The following is an 18,630-nucleotide window of genomic DNA, read 5'->3' on the forward strand; positions in this document are numbered from 1 at the left end:
ACCCAGAAATCTGACCTGCATTATATGAAATGGAAAAACTACATAAATGCAACATTGTTGTTGATGCTCTGTGACTTATGTGCATGTGAAAGTTATGGTTCCCAGAGCAATTGTACCTTGGATACATTGCACATACATAATGTTTATGCCTTAATATATGTGTGTGAAAATGGAGGATTAGAATAGAAGTTCAGTTATAGCTTGAACTACCACTATCTCCCTAGTGAGAACTTAATTTGTAGTGTACATTCTGTAGGAATTATACCTCTGAATTTCCTGAGTTCTGTATATGTAAAACCTCAACCATAATATTAGAGTAAGACTATTTTTTGCTTTTAACCTCCTCTTCCAAATAGAAACTTGAAGCATTGTACCATCCTACCAGCTAAGCTTTTTCTCAGGCAATTTAAAGGGTGTTGTAGGAGAGGGGCTAAGAGGGTTTGCAGGATACAGATGACCTGTCGGAATGTCAAGAGGGTTAAGAAGACATATTCAGTTACCACATGCTTAAAATGGCTTAACAAATTTTCCTCACTTCCATATAGGGTGACTAGGTATCTGCTTTTCGACTGGAACACCCGGTCGAAAGGGAACCCTGGTGGCTCTGGTCAGCACCACCGACCGGGACGTTAAAAGTCCGGTCGGCGGTGCTAAGGCAGGCTAGTCCCTACCTGTCCTGGCACCAGGCTGCACCCCAGAAGTGACCAGCAGGTATGGCTCCTAGGCGGGGGGGGGGGCCCATGGGGATCTGCACACTGGCCCTGCCCCAAGCATCAGCTCCACATTTCGGCCAATGGAAGCTGGGAGGGGCAGTGGGCAAGAGCAGCATGTGGTGCCTCCTTCCCCCACCTAGGTGCTGGACCTGCTGGTCACTTCTGAGGCCCAGTGTGGACGCTGCCAGGCCAGGCAGCCTGCCTTAGTCCCAGTGCGCTGCTGATCAGGAGCTGTCCAAGTTAAGCCTGTGCCCCAACCCCTTGCCTTCCCAAACCCCTCATCTCTGGCCCCACCCCAGAGCCCTCACCCCCTCCCACACCCCAGCCCACTGCCTCAACCCGCAGCCCCCCTCAGCCCCACCCCCTCTGCCACCCCAAACTCCTTATCCCCGGTCCCATCCCGGAGCCTTCAGCTCCTCCCGCATCCAACTCCCTGCCCAGTCCAGAGCCCTCTCCCACACCCATAACCTCTCATTTCTGGCCCCACCCTGGAGCCCGCACCCCCAGTTAGAGCCCTCACCCCTCCAGCACCCCACCCTCATGCCCCATCCCAGTAAAACTTAGTGAGAGTGGGGGACAGCAAGCCACTGAGGGAGGGGGAATGTAGTGAGCGGGGGTGGGGCCTTGGGGAAGGGGCGGGTCTAGGGTGTTTGGTTTTGTGCAGTTAGAAAATAGGCAACTTGTAACTGCCAATAATGGGGGAATAATATTAAGGTTGAGGGGGTAATGTGACCACCCTACGTGTCACCTCTGTTGCCCACCCATCTGCCGTTTACATGCTCCCCTCCTCGCTGTCCTGTCTCCACTTTGCCCCCTACCAGCCCCGCTGCTCCTCCATAAACCCCTGCCAGGGCACATTCTGCTCCCAGTGCTGTGTGGAGGGCCAGCCCTTGGCGGGCGCGCTCAACACACCTGCAGCCTGCCTGGCAGGTTCCTTCCTCCCCTGCTGCCTCTGACCGAGTGGGTGCTCAGGGAGCTGCCCAAGAGGAGTCAAGCCCTGCATGTGCAAACGCCTGTAACACCAGCACAGGGGAGCCTCCCACCCCCTCAGATAAGTGCTGGAGTAGGGAGGGTAAGCAATTTCCAGCCCAGCCTGCAAGAATGGGGGAAGGGATGAGCTCTGCAAAGACATGGGCCAGTTCTTCCCTGCCCCTCCTCCTTCTCCTCCTCCTCCCCTCTCTCCCCATGGCTGGAAGCAGCTCCCATCCCTTCCTGCCAGCACAGTGCTGAAAGGCTGCTGCTGGCCACCTTTTGGTGTGAACCCTCCTTGGCAGAAATCTGGGGGGAGGGGACATATGTGCTCCTCCTCCCCCCGCCCCCCCCATGCATCATCTCCAAAGTTCTAATTAAAGGTTTAGAATGAGCATGACTTCCCAACCATAATTACAGTGATGCTACAACATACAGGGCTTCCAATGGAGAATCATGCTAAGGCTTTTTTGATGTGGGAGGAAAGGTGATGTCAAAATTCTTGATGTCAGCATTTAGTTCAGTGTGGGTTTGTGGGTAACTGTTGTAGTGCTCTGATTCATGAGCAATTTTGTGGGACTCGTAGGACAATGTCTTTAAATATAAAGTGTTGAGATCTTTCCCAGAGAAACAATGGAACATGGTCTGTCATGTCAAGCTAGCATCTGTGATCTTCAGGAAATTGCCCTATAGCGAGCATGTCCTAGTAGATTACACCTATGTTAAAATAGTGTGGGGCTGGGGGGATTTTGGTAATGTTTTACTAAACTCAGTCAAGCTCAGTGTTCCATACAGCTTTCAGTTACTCCTGAACTTTTTAAAGGTGTTTGAGAAGGGTGTAGGTAGCTATTGAATTCTCATCTCTTTCCTCCCTTCCCCATTCAATCCAGAGATTGGTGCTGAGTTTTTCCCTTTCTCTTTGCAGAATTACTTGGTGATGTGCTAAAAGACCAGCCACAGGAAGCAGATGGAATCGATTCAGTAATTGTAGTGGATAATGTTCCCCAAGTTGGACCAGACCGTCTTGAGAAACTGAAGAATGTTATTCACAAAATCTTTTCCAAGTTTGGGAAAATTACCAATGAATTTTACCCAGAAGCAGATGGGAAGACAAAGGGGTGAGTAATGAGAACTCCTGCTGTAAATGGGATTGGAACATTGTTTGAATGCTAATAGACAGACATTTGTGGGCTAAAATTCTGACATTGACATAATAGAATAGGATGATGTCCATAGAGGCACTTTGGCATGCTATCTCAGTGATATAGACACAAGATCCTCAGGACACTGAAGGGCTTAATTGTTTCCTAGATTATAGCTGTACAGGAAGATAGATGTAGTCATGTTGAACAAACGGGTAACAAACATCTTGGGCTTGGGGGAAGGTAATTACAGACTTTGGGTGGTAGTATTTTAGCTGTTTTGCAATACTGAGTTACTTACTATTTTTTCTCTTCTGATTATCACTATCCCAGTTTTCAGCTCAGTGAGACTGTTAAGGTGGCTGGAGAGTAGCATATTTCTCTTTGGGGTTTGGAGACCTAATATGGCAGATCAGAGAATGTAATTTGTTGTCAAATTATTCAGTATATGCTTCCTAGAGTTGTAGGGTTGGAATAATTCCTGTGGGCTGGAGGGATTTCAACTCAGTCAGGATAAAACTTACAAAACAAATCCAGGTACCTTGAAAATAATTTTCTGTGGGACATTATTAGGTCCTACGTCCACTGTTCCATGAATTCTGGCTTTTTCTAATTACAGACTGGACTCCACTTGGAAAGGAGGAGTTTGATTATAATTTTGTTTAAGTGGAGAGCTAAATTCCCTCTAAGCTGCGTGGCCACACAGCAGGCTATCAAGGGCTGTGCAGCCACAGGGGCTTGGACTGGAGAGGAGAGAGGTAGGGGGTGTGCAGGGCCATGGCCAGGGGGAGGCGCCTTTCCCCTGGTCCTGGGGCAGCCTGCACCCCAAATTCATCATCTTTGGCCCCACACCAGAGGCCACACCCCCAGCCAGAGCCCGCTCCCCAACCCTCTGCCGTAGCCCTGAGCCGCCTCCCACACTCTGAACCCTTCGGCCCCACCTTCACCACACATCACCTCCATATTGGTGCACATGACAAAATTAATTCCGCACATGGATATAAAAAATTAGAGGGAACATTGGTGAAGAGTAGTAGTTGTGGGCCCAGAACATATGAATGAAAAGTTTTATGTAGCACTCTGAATTTGCTCACTTCTCAAACATGTCCTGCCATTCTAATGGGAAGAGCTGCTTACCTGTCCACCTGATGGTGGCGCTTATTGCAATTCTGCTGTGTGTGAATATGCCTTCATAATCTGTTCCATGTGGTTTCAAGAAGGCAGAGAAAAATTTGATCCAAATCATGTATATATGATTAAGAAAAATACTTATCTGAGCAAAGTGGAGATTAATTGCCTTCTCCTATACCAGAAATGGCAACTTCTTCAATCTTGCCTTTTGGATTGAGTACCAGTTTTTCAGTTAATTCACCCACCGAATGGCTAATGCTGACTATAGGCAGGTTGCTACTGAGTAATCACACTTATCTCATTTATTTTAGGTATATTTTCCTGGAGTACATGTCCCCAGCACATGCAGTGGATGCTGTGAAAAATGCAGATGGATACAAGTTGGACAAGCAGCACACTTTCAGAGTCAACCTTTTCACAGATTTTGACAAGTGAGTGTAGCCATCGTGTTCTCTTGTCTTTATTCCTAAAGACCATGTTGTAGCCTACTTCTGATCAAAGGCATCTGTAATATGTGTAACTGATCAAATCACTCTTCTAGATACATGACAATCAGTGAAGAATGGGACATCCCAGAGAAACAGCCATTTAAAGACTTGGTATGTTTCTTTTGTTTATTTGAAAGATTAAAGGGATATGTTATGTGAAGCTTTAAATTAAAATATTCCATATTCTAAAACTCTTTATTGCTGTGGCATTCATACAAAAAATACAGAACAAAGCTATGTTGCTTTCATAATGACCGCTGCTACTGTATAAGAATTATCTTCCCCATGATGGAGAGCTGCAGCTCATCCAAAGAACTTGCCATAGTTCTTGGGCAAAGAGGGAAATGAGGTCCAGATATTTCAAATTGCTAATGTGTTTTTCCAAAGTTTTAAGCCAATATAGCTAGAGAATTAAATTTCTGAAATCTAACTTGTGGCTTGTAATTATTTTTGTTTTTTTAGCATGTGCTTATAAAGTAGAATTTTTATCTTGGAGCATGAATATGGTATTTGAGAAATTGCTTCCTTAGCTCCTGACTCTCTTTTTAGGGGAATCTTCGCTACTGGTTGGAGGACCCAGACTGTAGGGATCAATACAGTGTGATCTTTGAGTCAGGAGACCGCACTTGCATCTATTGGAATGATGCAAAGGAACCAGTCGCAATTGAAGAAAGACCAGTGAGTGTCCCTGAAGGAACAGCTGCATATTCCAAATGCAGTATGGTCATTAAGGCTCTGAAAAAATGGTGAACTCAGGAAACGGGGGCAGTAGTGAGATGATGATCTTGTTCAATTGTTGTGTGCTGGGATGTGCAGAATAGAGTTGTAACACTCACTTTCTTTGATGAAAACAACTTCTCCATTTCCTGCTGTTCAGAGTACTTGTTTGTTTGTTTTGTTTTTTATCTTCTAAAGGAGATAATGTCATTCATTTAGAGGCAGGGTTGCCTGTTTTAGAAAGGAAATAAAGTTGAATGTGAACTGAGTTGGTCTACTACCTTGCTGTGATTTCAATTAACCTCCCTATCTGTAAATTAGGGATGATGATAATCAGACTAATATGTTTGAATCAAAAGACCTAGATGTGCAAAATCAGAGTTTGACAGATCTCTGCTCATCAGTGGTGAGGGGGAGTTTACTGCTGTCAAGTGCATGCTACTCCCTAGCTCCTCTTTATTGTGTTTCTGCTGAGAGAAGGAGCACTGAAGATTGGTGGTAGGCTCAGTACTGGAGGCAGTCCATCACCAGCAGCTCACATGTCATCTGCTCTTGAGCCCAGGGAAGACCTCAACAAGATTTTTCTGAGGACAAGGAGCTCCTTTGTTATGGTTTAGAGGAAGGCAAGAAGTAGGGAGAAATTGATTTTGGGGGTGATGAACATTATTCCAAATCACCAGATGCTTATTAACCAAGGTTCATATAGAAGATGCCTTTTCCCTCACACTAGGTGAGGATCAGGAGCTATGTTTTGTTAGGAAGATTAGAACACACCCTTCCCAGTAGTCAGAGAACAAGTGGCATGCTGAGCTTCTCAGTAGCTCTGGACACTGCTGAAGGCTTCCCACTACCATCCACCTCTAGCTCACTAGTTTTATTCTTCTGGTTAGTGAGTGTTTGAAACTTGAAGTTTCATTCAAAGGCGTTTTCCAGGAAACATTCAGACTAAGGAAATAAGAACTGCACTCCAGTCATGCTTAAGCTTGTGTAAATGGTGGCTGCTGGATTACTTGAGGGGGAGTGAAGCTACAAACTGCACATACTGAGTCTTCTGAATGTAATTCAGCTCTGATGTTTACTGTACACTTTACCTGCAGCGGTGGACGGAAACCTATGTACGCTGGTCTCCAAAAGGTACTTACCTGGCTACATTCCATCAGAGAGGCATTGCTCTATGGGGAGGAGAGAAGTTCAAACAGATTCAGAGGTTCAGTCATCAGGGGGTACAGCTTATCGACTTCTCACCTTGTGAAAGGTATGGTATAAAAGCAGTTTGAGAGCACGCCTTAGGGAACAGAACACAAAGCATGTTTATTCTGCCTTGCCTACTTTTAGGTATCATGGGTTTTCAATCTTCATTTCTCTGCTCTTTGGAATTGCTGCCTTTTTTCATTAAATATTTTTAGAATGTTTGTGTGTATCCATAATTCTGTTTGACATGACTTTCTACTTTTTAAGTTGGAAAAAGTATTTAAAGAACACAATCCAGAGTAATGATCGACAGTATTTAATAAAATCTTCCCCATTGACTTCAGTTTGTCTGGTACAAGCACCTTAATACACACACAGATGGTATCTTTGAACTCAGTCAGCGATGCCTGTGAGTTGAGTTCTGGTCTTTCAGCATCTTCAAGGGTTGTAATTTTCAGATGAATAATTCTTCATGCTTTTTGTTTTATGATGGCATCTGTGGAGATTGTCAGGCAAATGGTTTTGTGAAGGCTTCACCTATTTTTATCTCTTGTGAAGCTTAAGCTTCTGTCTTGTGTTTATGAATGAAAAGATTGACTTGGGAGTATTTTGGTTTTAGATTTTTGTTGTAGTTAAGATGTGCTTGGGCTCTTAATAGGAAAACATGTTCCTGTCCCGAAAGCTCCCATCTGGTAAATTCTTGTTTCCAGGCCATCATGTTTATACTATGTACCTCATTAGTTGTCATACATTGATGATGATGTTTCCCCTTTACAACACCCAGGTGTGGTGGGTTTCTTGCTTGAATTGGGTGGTTTTTTGGCCAGAGGAATCCAGAGGCAATACCATAGTTTGGATGCCTAACACCAACCCTGATACATCTAGGTATCGGAAAGAATGCTGGACCCTGCCTGGGAACACTGATATAATCAGACTGTCTATCTAAATGCCGGCAAAGCTTCATCCCCTCTAGCTTTTGAAAGAGAAAGGACTCTGTCCTCCTAGAACATGCAGGAACACAGTTACACTGTGATACTGCTCCACATCTCCATAGTAACTGCTGGTTCATGAGGTGGGTGAATAAGGCTCTCCACTACTCTACTCCTAGAGAGTTTCCCCCGATTAAAAAGGGGTGTATGGGTGGCTATCTAATACTCAAGCCATCCCTCAACTCCCTCACTAGTTTTGTGTAGGGGTGGATTGGAGAAAAGTGTTTGTACTCTACCCATTCCCCAATTCTGGCTGTGTCCTCTTTCAGTGCATGCCTCTTGAACTTTGCTTAGCGGATTCTTCTCACAATTAGATGAAAGCATATTTGTGCTGAAATAATCATTACACCATATGAAAAGTGAAGCTAGTCATTTTCTCTCTCCCCTTTTTGTAGGTATTTAGTGACCTTCAGCCCTTTAATGGACACACAAGATGACCCTCAGGCCATAATCATCTGGGATACCCTAACTGGACAGAAGAAGAGAGGGTTCCACTGTGAAAGCTCAGCTCATTGGCCCATTTTTAAGTAGGTTGGGTAACAGTAGTAGAGGACAGAGCACACTAAATGACTAGACTCTTCTTACTAGAGGGGTAACATGATAGATCTGATGCTTTGTCTTCCTCTTCTTTGTTCAGGTGGAGTCATGATGGTAAATTTTTTGCCCGAATGACATTAGACACCCTCAGCATCTATGAAACACCTGTAAGTGCGTTTTTACATAAAACCTGCTTTATAATGTCAGCTGTACCTGAAGTGCTGCTTTTTTTTATTTTGAAGCTAGTTACTGCTAAAATTTGTTTAAAAGAAATATCTGACTCTCCAGTAAATACCTATTAAAGGGTGAGAGACCCTCCCTCTCGTCTTGCTCTTTCCTTGGGCTCCCAACATCCCCACTGTTCAGGGGTTGTGGTGTGGTGGTTTTGTTTTGTTTTCCCCTTCCTTAATTTTCCACTGGGGTAGTAAAGGTTGGAAGGAAGTAGATGAGGAGAGCAACTTAAATTTTTTAATGGAGCATAGAAAATATAGCCTTACAGTATCATAGTTGTTTAATACTTCCCAACTTTTGTCAGCAGATCACTACCAGAAAACCCCCCTAAATCCATTAATAGAGCAGGTTGTAAGCAACAGTATTTCCATTTTCCAGTATGCCGCCTTATCCTATTGCATATTTTTAATTTGTAGGGTTATGGTGACTAGGTGGGTAATGCAAGAATTAGGATTATGGGGATGAGTGACAAGTGTTTTATACTGTATATCCAGAGAGTGATTAAATGGAGACATTTCCCTACCTCCATAAGGGTGTTAATTTAAATAACCTACCTATGTAAGTATTTCTAACTTGCAAATTCATGATTTTTCTCTTTTTGCAGTCCATGGGTTTGCTGGACAAGAAAAGTTTGAAAATCAATGGGATAAAGTGAGTTTATTCTCTTGCGAAGAGTTCTGCTTTCTTTTGTTTTATTCTTGAGATATTATTGTGTTAGGATTCTAGTACCATGGAGTTCAAGGCCAGAAGAGACCATTAGATCATGACCTCCTATATATTACAAGCCATTGCATTTCACCTAGTTATCCCTGTATTGAGGCCAACAACTTGGGTCTGACTAAAACATATCACCCAGAAAGGCATGTAGTGTTGACTTGAAGACATCAAAAGAAAGATAATCCACTTCCCTTGATGGTTTGTTCCACTGGTAATCACTCTCACTGTTAAAATAAACCATATCTATGTGCCTTATTTCTAATTTAATTTTTTTTACTTTAGCTTCTGGTCATTTGGTTCTTGTTGGTCCTTTCTCCACTAGATTAAAGAGCCTATTGGTACCCAGTATTTTCTCCCCATGAAGATACTTGTACAGTGTAATCAATTTGCCTCTCAAAGAAAAGCAGACTGAGCTCTTTCAGTTTTTCTCATTATAAGATGTAGTTCTGCGTGGAGAGTGTTAAATGCTGTTTCCCAGAACATCCCCTTTTCTTAGGTCATGGCTCAGCCTTTCAGCCTGATATCTATTTGCACCGAAAACTTTGCATTTGTGTAGTGGTTACACAATGAAGAATTAATAAATATCTAGCTCAGAACCATCTGCTTCCTATATTGGTGGTCAGCAGTAGGAGTCATTAATCTGTCTTTTGCTGAGGAAGATGCCTATGTCAGTGTGTATTGGCTATCAGTCAACTAGAATAATATTACTCTTCAACTCTTATGCTTTTGGTGCAGTAATAGAACTAATACTTAGAATTTCAATAGGATAGCATGTTTCTTGTCAATGTTTATACTTTCCTTGATGATGATCCTGTTGTGTGTTCTGCGTCTGAGGAGAAACTACCTATGGGGAAGAAGTAAAGACATCTGTTTATTACTACTTCTCTCTTTCCATGCATTGGTGACAGTTTGTGAACTTAGCAACGATGCCTGAAATATCTAATTGCTTGATGATCTAAGGACCTAACTCTTGATGTTCCTGCTACATGTTGGCAAAATGGTACTCCCTTGCATTTAACCAAAATGCATTTAACTCAAGTTAAGGATATTACATCAATAAGGGGATATCTTGTGTGATATTTGGCCTTCCATAGTCTTAAGTAAGAGTGCACTATACTTTACCTAAAAAAAAAAAAAATAATAATAATAATTGGAGATATACCAATCTCCTAGAACTGGAAGGGACCTTGAAAGGTCATTGAGTCCAGCCCCCTGCCTTCGCTAGCAGGACCAATTTTTGCCCCAGATCCCTAAGATGCCCCCTCAAGGATTGAACTCACAACCCTGGGTTTAGCAGGCCAATGCTCAAACCACCGAGCTATCCCTCTTCCCCCCTGCTGGCACTGAGGTAGCTAGGCTTATTGTATAATTCTATATGATTCTCATCATAATTTCTAAAGAAACGACTGACCTTTTTTCACCTTTCCAGGGTTCCAAAAGGCTTCTCAGAGAATGGGGACCTGTGAAGTAGCTTCCAGAACAAGGGAGCTAGAAATCTAAGTGTGACAGATTGTTAAAAGTACACTTCTCTCCTACATAGTTTAATGGGTTGTCTTTTTGTAATTCATTTTATTAACCTATCTCCCAAATCACTTGGGATTCTGCAGTATGAGATGAGGTACTCTTTCTACCTTTCCTAGATGTAAATGTATTGCTTCTGCATCACTCCTTGTCCACCTGTGAATGCAAATCAAACCTGGGTTTTCTGCAGGGTCACCAAACTGGTCCTGGTAAATTTATTTTTAATCGTTCTCATTGCACTTGAATTTAGAGTTAGAATTCCTGTCTGTAGCCTAGCTTTAGTATCAAGCTACTTGGGAACTGATTGATTCACCATAACGTATCAAATTCAATTCAGAACGCTGTTCCTTATGTTGCTTGCAACATATCTTTAACTGATTACTAAATTGGACTTTTTTTAATGAAATCTTGTCTCCTTTTCAATCCTGTAGGGATTTCTCGTGGTCTCCAGGGGGTAACATAATTGCGTTTTGGGTGCCTGAAGACAAAGATATCCCAGCAAGGGTGACACTGATGCAGCTCCCCTCCAGACAAGAAATCCGTGTGCGGAATCTGTTCAATGTGGTGGATTGCAAGCTCCATTGGCAAAAGAATGGAGATTATCTGTGTGTGAAGGTAGACAGGACTCCTAAAGGTACACAGGTATGTGCTTCCTAGGTGTGTTCATAAAACTGGTTCTGTCTCTGCTTTGGTTTTTGCATTTCAATATGGATTGATAGAAATGTGTAAATTACTTGGTGTCAAAACCCTTTCATTTTTTCAGTTAGCTCACACATAGCCCTTAAAAACCTGCCATGGGCACTTAATGAGCATTGGACTTGACATCACTATCTATCAGGGTTCTGCAAGATCAATTAAAGTATGCCTGTCTTATTTCTGACCCCCTTCTTTCAGCATTTGTTCTATTTGTTTCAGCTGGTTTTGGTCCCACAGGTGACGCTGCATGAGCTACCATACGTTTCAGTCCTCTTGAAATAGTCTCAACTTCTGTACCAGAGAGAGCCTTTTTTGTTAACACACAACTTGCTGAAGAAAATCCTATTTTAATAAAAGTGCTGTTTAGAAATAAGTGATCTTTCCGTCTTATCTTCCACCCTCTAAGGAAATGAGCACCAAAGAGTCTAGATTTATTATATTGAAGTACTAAACTAGACTAGTTGCATAGTCATCCTCTTAGTCCTGTATTAAAATGACTTTCTGTACAATTATTGTACTAGATACTTGACCTTTGTTGACTTTCACAGGGTGTGGTGACCAACTTTGAGATCTTCCGAATGAGAGAGAAGCAGGTCCCTGTGGATGTGGTAGAAATGAAAGGTAAATCATGGACCTAGAGATACATGTGCTAGCTATTTTGCTGATGTTGTGTATTTATTCGTACAGTTTTCATCAATGAATAAACTGACAAAATATTGTGTAAAGTGCTACAACTAATGGATCTTAACAGATGAAGGACAACTGGGTGGCAAACTTCTCTTTCTTTGCCCAGCTATTTCTTAATCTAAAAAGACTGCCCGGCAGACTGTTTTCTGCTTCAGTTGCTGTACTTTAACAACAAAAGAGAAGCTTCCCTAGTGGGAGACTGGTGACCTAAGTTTGATATTTACCTTTTCTGTCTGAGGATATTCTGTACCAGGCTGGAGAAAAGCTGGGGTACGTGATTTTGAACACCCCATAAGCATTTGTCTGGTTGGCTCACTAGAAGCAAAACAGCAGTAGAAATCTTAATACCAAATTGCTCATCATAATGGATGTTGTCTTTTGCATCCAGGATTTCTTCAGTCCTGTATACAGTAACTGCTTGGAAGTGAAGTTGTGTAGAGCATGGCTGACTTAACTCAATAATTTTCTCTTTGTATAGTGTTGGGTTTTGACACTTCTTTACATCTGTTACAGAAAGTATTATAGCCTTTGCCTGGGAACCAAATGGAAGCAAGTTTGCTGTATTGCATGGAGAGCCTCCCAGAATTTCTATCTCCTTTTATCATGTCAAAAACAATGGGAAAATAGAGCTTATCAGTAAGTAGAGTTGACAGCAAAAGTACAGGTGGAAGAATCTAGGCATTAAGCACTTTACATGATGGTATCAACCTGTTTACCCTGTAGATTTCTTACAGTTGCTTTTTCATAGACGGATTATGATACTTCTGGGCCCTGGCAGAGGGCATGGGAGGGAACATGTCTTGAGCATGCTGCACTCCAGCTGTCTTGGGCTGGGAGAACAGCCCCGAGGGCCGGGGTGTCAATTTATTCTGTAATGAGAGCCAAATTACCATTTTATTCAGAGTCTGGGGGTTGGGATTGAAAAGTTCACTGGTAAGATATTAATCTTGCAGCCTTGCCTGACTGCCAGCAAAAGGGGAACATTTTGCAAAGTTAAATACCACCTTTCTGTGACAGGGCAAAAAATGCATTTTTGAAACTTCCTTTCCTCTCTCCATTAATTCACCACCTCTATACTTCCTCCCCAGTATTTTAAGGATTTCCTCCCTTTCTCAGTTTGGACATTTCTCTTCTTTTCCCTGCCCTCCATTTTCACTTAAGAGTGCCTTATATTGATTTAACTTAAGTTCGCAAGGAATCAGCTTAAACTAAATTGTGAAAAAGCACTCTTTTTTTTTTTTATGCCAGAAGAGGTATCCACATAAGAGGTTGAACCAATTTAACTACATCCATTTCTAAACAATTTTAGTTAAATTGGTACAATTTGTCTGCTAAGGCTTTGGGGATTCCTGATTCTCCCTGCCTGCACATGCACTTCTTTGAATGTTTGATCATCCCATTGTTTTCAGTTTAATCAGTGAGAGCGGATCCATGTTGGGTTTCATTCTTCCAATTAAAATACTACTATAGTAGACATGTTGCTTGTTAATTGCAGAGCTCAGAGATGCCTTTTTGAGGACTCTCTGGAATGCCTATCAGTGTAGTTGCTAGTAAGCTTCTTGATACCATTGGGTGGAGACTTCCATCCTTTTTATGTTGGCATAAATACAAATTCTGTTTCCTTTCAGAAACGTTTGACAAGCAGCAAGCAAATACGATATTCTGGAGTCCGCAAGGGCAGTTTTTAGTATTGGCTGGCCTGAGAAGGTGGGTATCACTACTTGACATTCTGAGCGAGCTCATTTTAAGTCCGTGTAATGCTCTCAAAGATCTAAAAAAAGTCTTCATCACACTACAGTGTAAAGACATCTGTAAGACAAATAGCCAAAATCTTAACCATCTGTCAATTCTATGGTAGAAAACCTGCTTGTATTAAGAGGATTATCTTTGTTTGGAAGAATCTAATTTTGACGTACGGTAATCTGTCAGCTGGCCTTTCCAAGGTCTACATGGATTTTAATTTGTTTGCAAGTGATTGAGTTTTTCTTGAAGATAAATTTACCTGTTTGTAACGTCTACGTATTTTCATATGCATCTTGCCCTCTTCTGCCTGAAATTTAATTTCCTGAAGTAGCTGGCCTCCTTATTGCAAAGGTAGGTAGTGCAGTAGATAAGATAACACCTCTTGTTCTGTGGCTAGCAGAAAATCAATTTTTATTTAGTCTATGAAAACAACTAATGAGATGCCTGTGTTTATATTGGCTATCTCTTCTGCCATCATATAAGATGTGGAATGAGGTTATTTTAATCTCACCCATCATGTTGTTCTCTTGGCTAAGTTTAGAATTCACTTCAGCTGTTTACTTCCTTAGTTTAAATATAAAGATGTACTTATTCAGGGAGCCCCTCGGATTTCTCCCCCCAGGCAGCAATACAAATGACTTATTTTATAAGAATTTTCAAAATCTCAGGTAAAATAACAGGGCTTTTTGTGGCTTAAATATAACTAGGGAGCCCTGCCAATTTTGGTAAATCAGTCATAGCATTTTAAAATCATCTTGAACTTCATGGTTACAGATATTATTTAAATATTAAATTTCTTTGTCATAAATCATGAATATGTATTTAAAACATGTAACCCTCTTAAGTCAGCATTTCTCAAATTGGGGATCTGACCCAAAATCTGACTCTCAGGCAGCAGTGGAGAAGTAAGGGTGGCAATACCATATGCCACCGTCACTTCTGTGCTGCTGCTGGCGGCAGCGCTGCCTTCAGAGCTGGGCTCACGGCCAGCAGCTGCCACTCTTTGGCTACCATGCTCTGAAGGCAGCACAGAAGTAAGGATGGCAATACCATGACTCTCCTACAACAGTCAGATTTCACAGTCTGAGGTGTGTTTTCTCATGGCCATGAATTTGTGAGGGGCCTAAGTATAACTGATACTGAAGGGAGCAATCACTTTTTCCTCAAGTCTGTCTTCCTGTCATATAAGATCTCAAAAAGTTAGGGATTGCATTCAGGTCATGGCTTCTTAAGGTAAAGATTTCTTGTATGTCCTTATAAATGCCCTGTACATACCATTTTTCCTTTTCATTAACCATACTAATGTTAGTTGTAACTTTCTTAGACCATTCTCTTAGCCAGTTATTTAAAATCTTTGGATGTATAAATGGGAATCTCTAGTAGGAGTAAGGAGGTTTTATCACCTCTGTATTTGGCACTGGTGTGACTGGAATACAGTGTCCAGTTATGATATCCACAGTTCAGGAAGGATGTTGGAAAAACTGGAGAGGGTTGAGAGAAGAGCCATGAGAAGGATTAGAAAATTTGCCTTCTAGGCATGCAGCAATTCTCCAAAAAGCTATGTTTTTAGAGTTTAATGTACCCACCTTACATACACCCACATCATATGTCATTTCAAAGCTTATGCTATGTACGTTTAGCTGAGGTATGAAATGGAGGTGTCAAGTGGTGCTGTAAGCCTTAGGCCTGGTCTACACTAGGGAGGGGGTTCGATCTAAGGTACGCAACTTCAGCTACGCGAATAGCGTAGCTAAAGTCGAAGTACCTTAGTTTGAATTACTTACCCGTCCTCACGGCGCGGGATCGACGTCCGCGGCTCCCCCGTCGACTCCGCCACCGCCATTCGCGGTGGTGGAGTTCCAGAGTCAACAGGAGCGCGTTCGGAGTTCGATATATCGCGTCTAGATGAGACGCGATATATGGAACTCCAAGAAATCAATTGCTACCCGCTGATATGGCGGGTAGTGAAGACGTACCCTTAGGCAAGATGAAACAATGGAACCCAAAGTGAGTGTCCTCCTGTGCATAGTTCCAGAAACATTGCAACACGATTGTGACTACAGCTTTTAAGTTAAATTCAACACCTTAATGTAGTGTTTATTGGTCAAAGCTACCAAATGAAAATGTATTAAGACTTTCATTGGATTTGCATGGGTAGTATTTTTTTTCTCCAGAAAAGATTAAGCTTTTTAGCATGTGGTAAAAATAGTGAATATCGGTGTTTTGCAATATACTAACATGAAATGTTCTCACATCACATGTTCTTAATTGTCAAAATATCTCACAAGTGATTATCATAGTTTTCTATATTTTCAGTTGAAACTTGCTGACCAGATCAGTCTCTCACTGAAGATTGTGCACCAGTAGGAGTAGATTGCATGCCCACAGTTTGTGCTGCATAGTGGGTAGATAGAAATGCATATGAATTCCTAATGTAATGCTTCTCCATTTGTAAGCTTTTGTGTCTACAGTATAGCATTGAGTCTGCCTGGTAGAAGGTTTTAGTTTGAAATTGCCTGTCCATGCAGTACTAAACTTTGAAATAGTATAGAAACTAGCTTTTTAATTCAGTGACAATTTACATGTCCGTGTCAGAGAGGACAATATACAGCTTCAAATTATGAATATGCAAAAGCTACGAGAGAAGTGATTTAACAAAAAAAAATAGTGAAGACAAAGTCATTGCCTCTGTACTGGAGATGGGTTACAGCTCTTACCAACAATATGACAAACCCTTTTGACCCTAAATCTGGAGGTGCTTTTCAACATATCTGCTGAACTGCATGTAACATCAGATATAAGAGTCTCTCTCTACTTAAAACAGCAGATGTTGAACAAATTGGAAGACTTGTGAGAGATCCATTGTATTGTGATGGGAGAAACAGCTTCAGCCCAGTCAAGAAATCTGGCATTAAGACATTTACTGACATGGCCAAGACCACCAAATTTAAGTCTGGAAAAGGAGGGACCATCAGAGCAGCTATTAGTCCAAAAATTGTTTTCCACAGCGTACGTCAGAGATGCAATGGCGGTCATACAAATGATGGCTGGAGACAAGTTTCACTCATTCAGATCATGCTGGGCAGGTTCCAAAGTGAGATGCAAGAAATACCAAGTAATTGGATGCCCTCTGCTTCCATATGGAGAGATTCTAAAGTTGGTGTCCAAAAAGCAGTCACTTGTAAAATTCCTCTGTGAATATATGGTTCAAAATGCACCAGTGTAGGAGCAACCAGGGTATGAACACACCTTCTTGCTGGAGGCTTTTCCAGTGGGGAAGTAGTAAAATAAATCACCAGTAGAGGTGTTGAAAGAAGCTCAGACTAGCACAGTACTCGAGGAAGCAGAGACAAAGATGCTTCTGAATGCTGTTATGTCCCAGGTACGGCTTTTGGGTCTCTGGATGTCAAAGGAACCATATTGATACAGATGTTTTGGTCCCTGCTGTTCATTACTTTCCAAAAATGGAACATGCAGTTGACATATGGATTGAAACTGGCATTATTACCAGCACCACTGACAAGCATCACTTCATACATGTGCATACAATTAGATGCACTCCCTCCTGACTTCTGCAACATATTTCCTGCTGTCCATGCATTAATAGGCTGTGACTGTTCTCCCTAGTTGATATTGCGGAAAGAATTTGAATTTAATGTTGTAGAAACATAGGGAACTTACTCCCCATTTGGCGAGATCTCTGAAGTGGTGACTGACCAGTGACAATTTCTGCAGCAAGGAATCTGGTAGCAGTGCTGCATTACAAGACAGAGAAAAGGAGACTCTGAGACCTGAATTGCTTGCATTTCAGCTTAGCTATCAAAAAGGGCAAGTCACTGGCCAAACTCCCACTATGTGAGGATGGTTTTGAAGAGTATGTCAGCAGAGCATCTTGGCAAACAAAGATTTGGATGTCTTTGTGCATAGGCAAACCAAATATTGGATCACCATTGCAACATGGATGGAAAAATGTGGATGAACTACTTCCATTTTCTTCAAGGGCTCAATGTCATCTAAGCTTCTACAAGACCTTATTTGTGCCATTACTAGTAAAGGGTTACTGCAAAATCAGCTGTCTGTAGTCAGAACAATCTTCACTGCACAGAACTGTGAAGGCAGTAAAGATTGGTAATCCATGTGCTCTCAACACTTTGTTCTGGACAAGATGATAATGTTGACTAGAAATGTGACTAACAGTGTTACATTTCAGTGACACCTGTACAAATTGATTATTTTGTTTTATCCTTTTAGATTGTTGTGATGCTGTGAGATCTCAAAGAAATTCAGTTTTATGCCTTGAAATAATACATATGGTCATAACACACACATTTTTCAAAGTGGTCATTTCAACATGTTGATGGTGTCATTGTTTATCCTTGTTTCTGTGGTAATGGCACCACTTGAGAGTTCTATCATACTTCATCTTAAAGTAGACCTCATAAGCTTTCAAATGATTTGCATGTGTGTAGAGAGGGTACACTAAGTCGACCATATCGGTGGTGTGTTTGCCACTCGGCTATGATAGTGATAGACTTAGGGAGTGTGGTCTATTTAGCTTAACAAATAAAAGATTTATGGGGGTGACTTGATTACAATCTATGAGGACCTACATGGGGAACAAATATTTAACAATAGGTTCTTCAGTCTAACAGGTTTAACACAATCCAGTGTTAATTTTTTTTTTTTAGCAGTGAAAGTAATTAACCATTGGAACAGTTTGTGGTGGATTCTCCATCTCTGACTATTTTTAAATCAAGATTTAAGATTTTTCTAAAATACATGCTCTAGGAATTATTTTGGGGAAGTTCTATGGCCTGTATACAGGAGATCAGACTAGATGATCATAATGGCCTTCTGGCCTTGGAATCTATGAAAACCCATGTGGTTATTCTGTGTACTACTGGGTTTTACACGTTAATGGAAAAGCCCTGCTTCTCATTTAGAAATGTTTTATTTTTTACTGTCTTTGCTACAGAAATAACCATTTTTACATCATGGTTGTGAAATTTTTGCTGTACCCCAAGTGCATTCATAATGTGGTTTCATTATGACTTTGGAGGGGGGAAAAACGTGTTAAGGAACTTTAAGCCTAGAAGGATACAAGGGTTAAAACTATTCCCCATTGTTTTGTTCACAAAAATCTGAAGAAACAGGTGTG

At 41.6% G+C, this 18,630-nt stretch overlaps 1 protein-coding gene across 1 annotated transcript in view; it reads left to right on the forward strand.

Annotated features, from left to right (window-relative positions):
• EIF3B (eukaryotic translation initiation factor 3 subunit B) overlaps positions 1-18,630 on the forward strand; it is a 33,484-nt gene that overhangs the window by 9,061 nt on the left and 5,793 nt on the right. The window contains exons 2-13 of the mRNA XM_044980614.1: positions 2,608-2,800; positions 4,267-4,386; positions 4,497-4,554; positions 4,993-5,121; positions 6,258-6,415; positions 7,736-7,867; positions 7,978-8,044; positions 8,713-8,759; positions 10,778-10,988; positions 11,591-11,663; positions 12,243-12,365; positions 13,358-13,436. Of these exons, the coding sequence (XP_044836549.1) occupies positions 2,608-2,800; positions 4,267-4,386; positions 4,497-4,554; positions 4,993-5,121; positions 6,258-6,415; positions 7,736-7,867; positions 7,978-8,044; positions 8,713-8,759; positions 10,778-10,988; positions 11,591-11,663; positions 12,243-12,365; positions 13,358-13,436 (1,390 nt within the window). The remainder of the gene's footprint in view (positions 1-2,607; positions 2,801-4,266; positions 4,387-4,496; positions 4,555-4,992; positions 5,122-6,257; positions 6,416-7,735; positions 7,868-7,977; positions 8,045-8,712; positions 8,760-10,777; positions 10,989-11,590; positions 11,664-12,242; positions 12,366-13,357; positions 13,437-18,630) is intronic.

This window comes from Mauremys mutica, chromosome 11 (genome assembly GCF_020497125.1).
Source record: "Mauremys mutica isolate MM-2020 ecotype Southern chromosome 11, ASM2049712v1, whole genome shotgun sequence".
In the NCBI taxonomy this organism is placed as follows: domain Eukaryota; kingdom Metazoa; phylum Chordata; order Testudines; family Geoemydidae; genus Mauremys; species Mauremys mutica.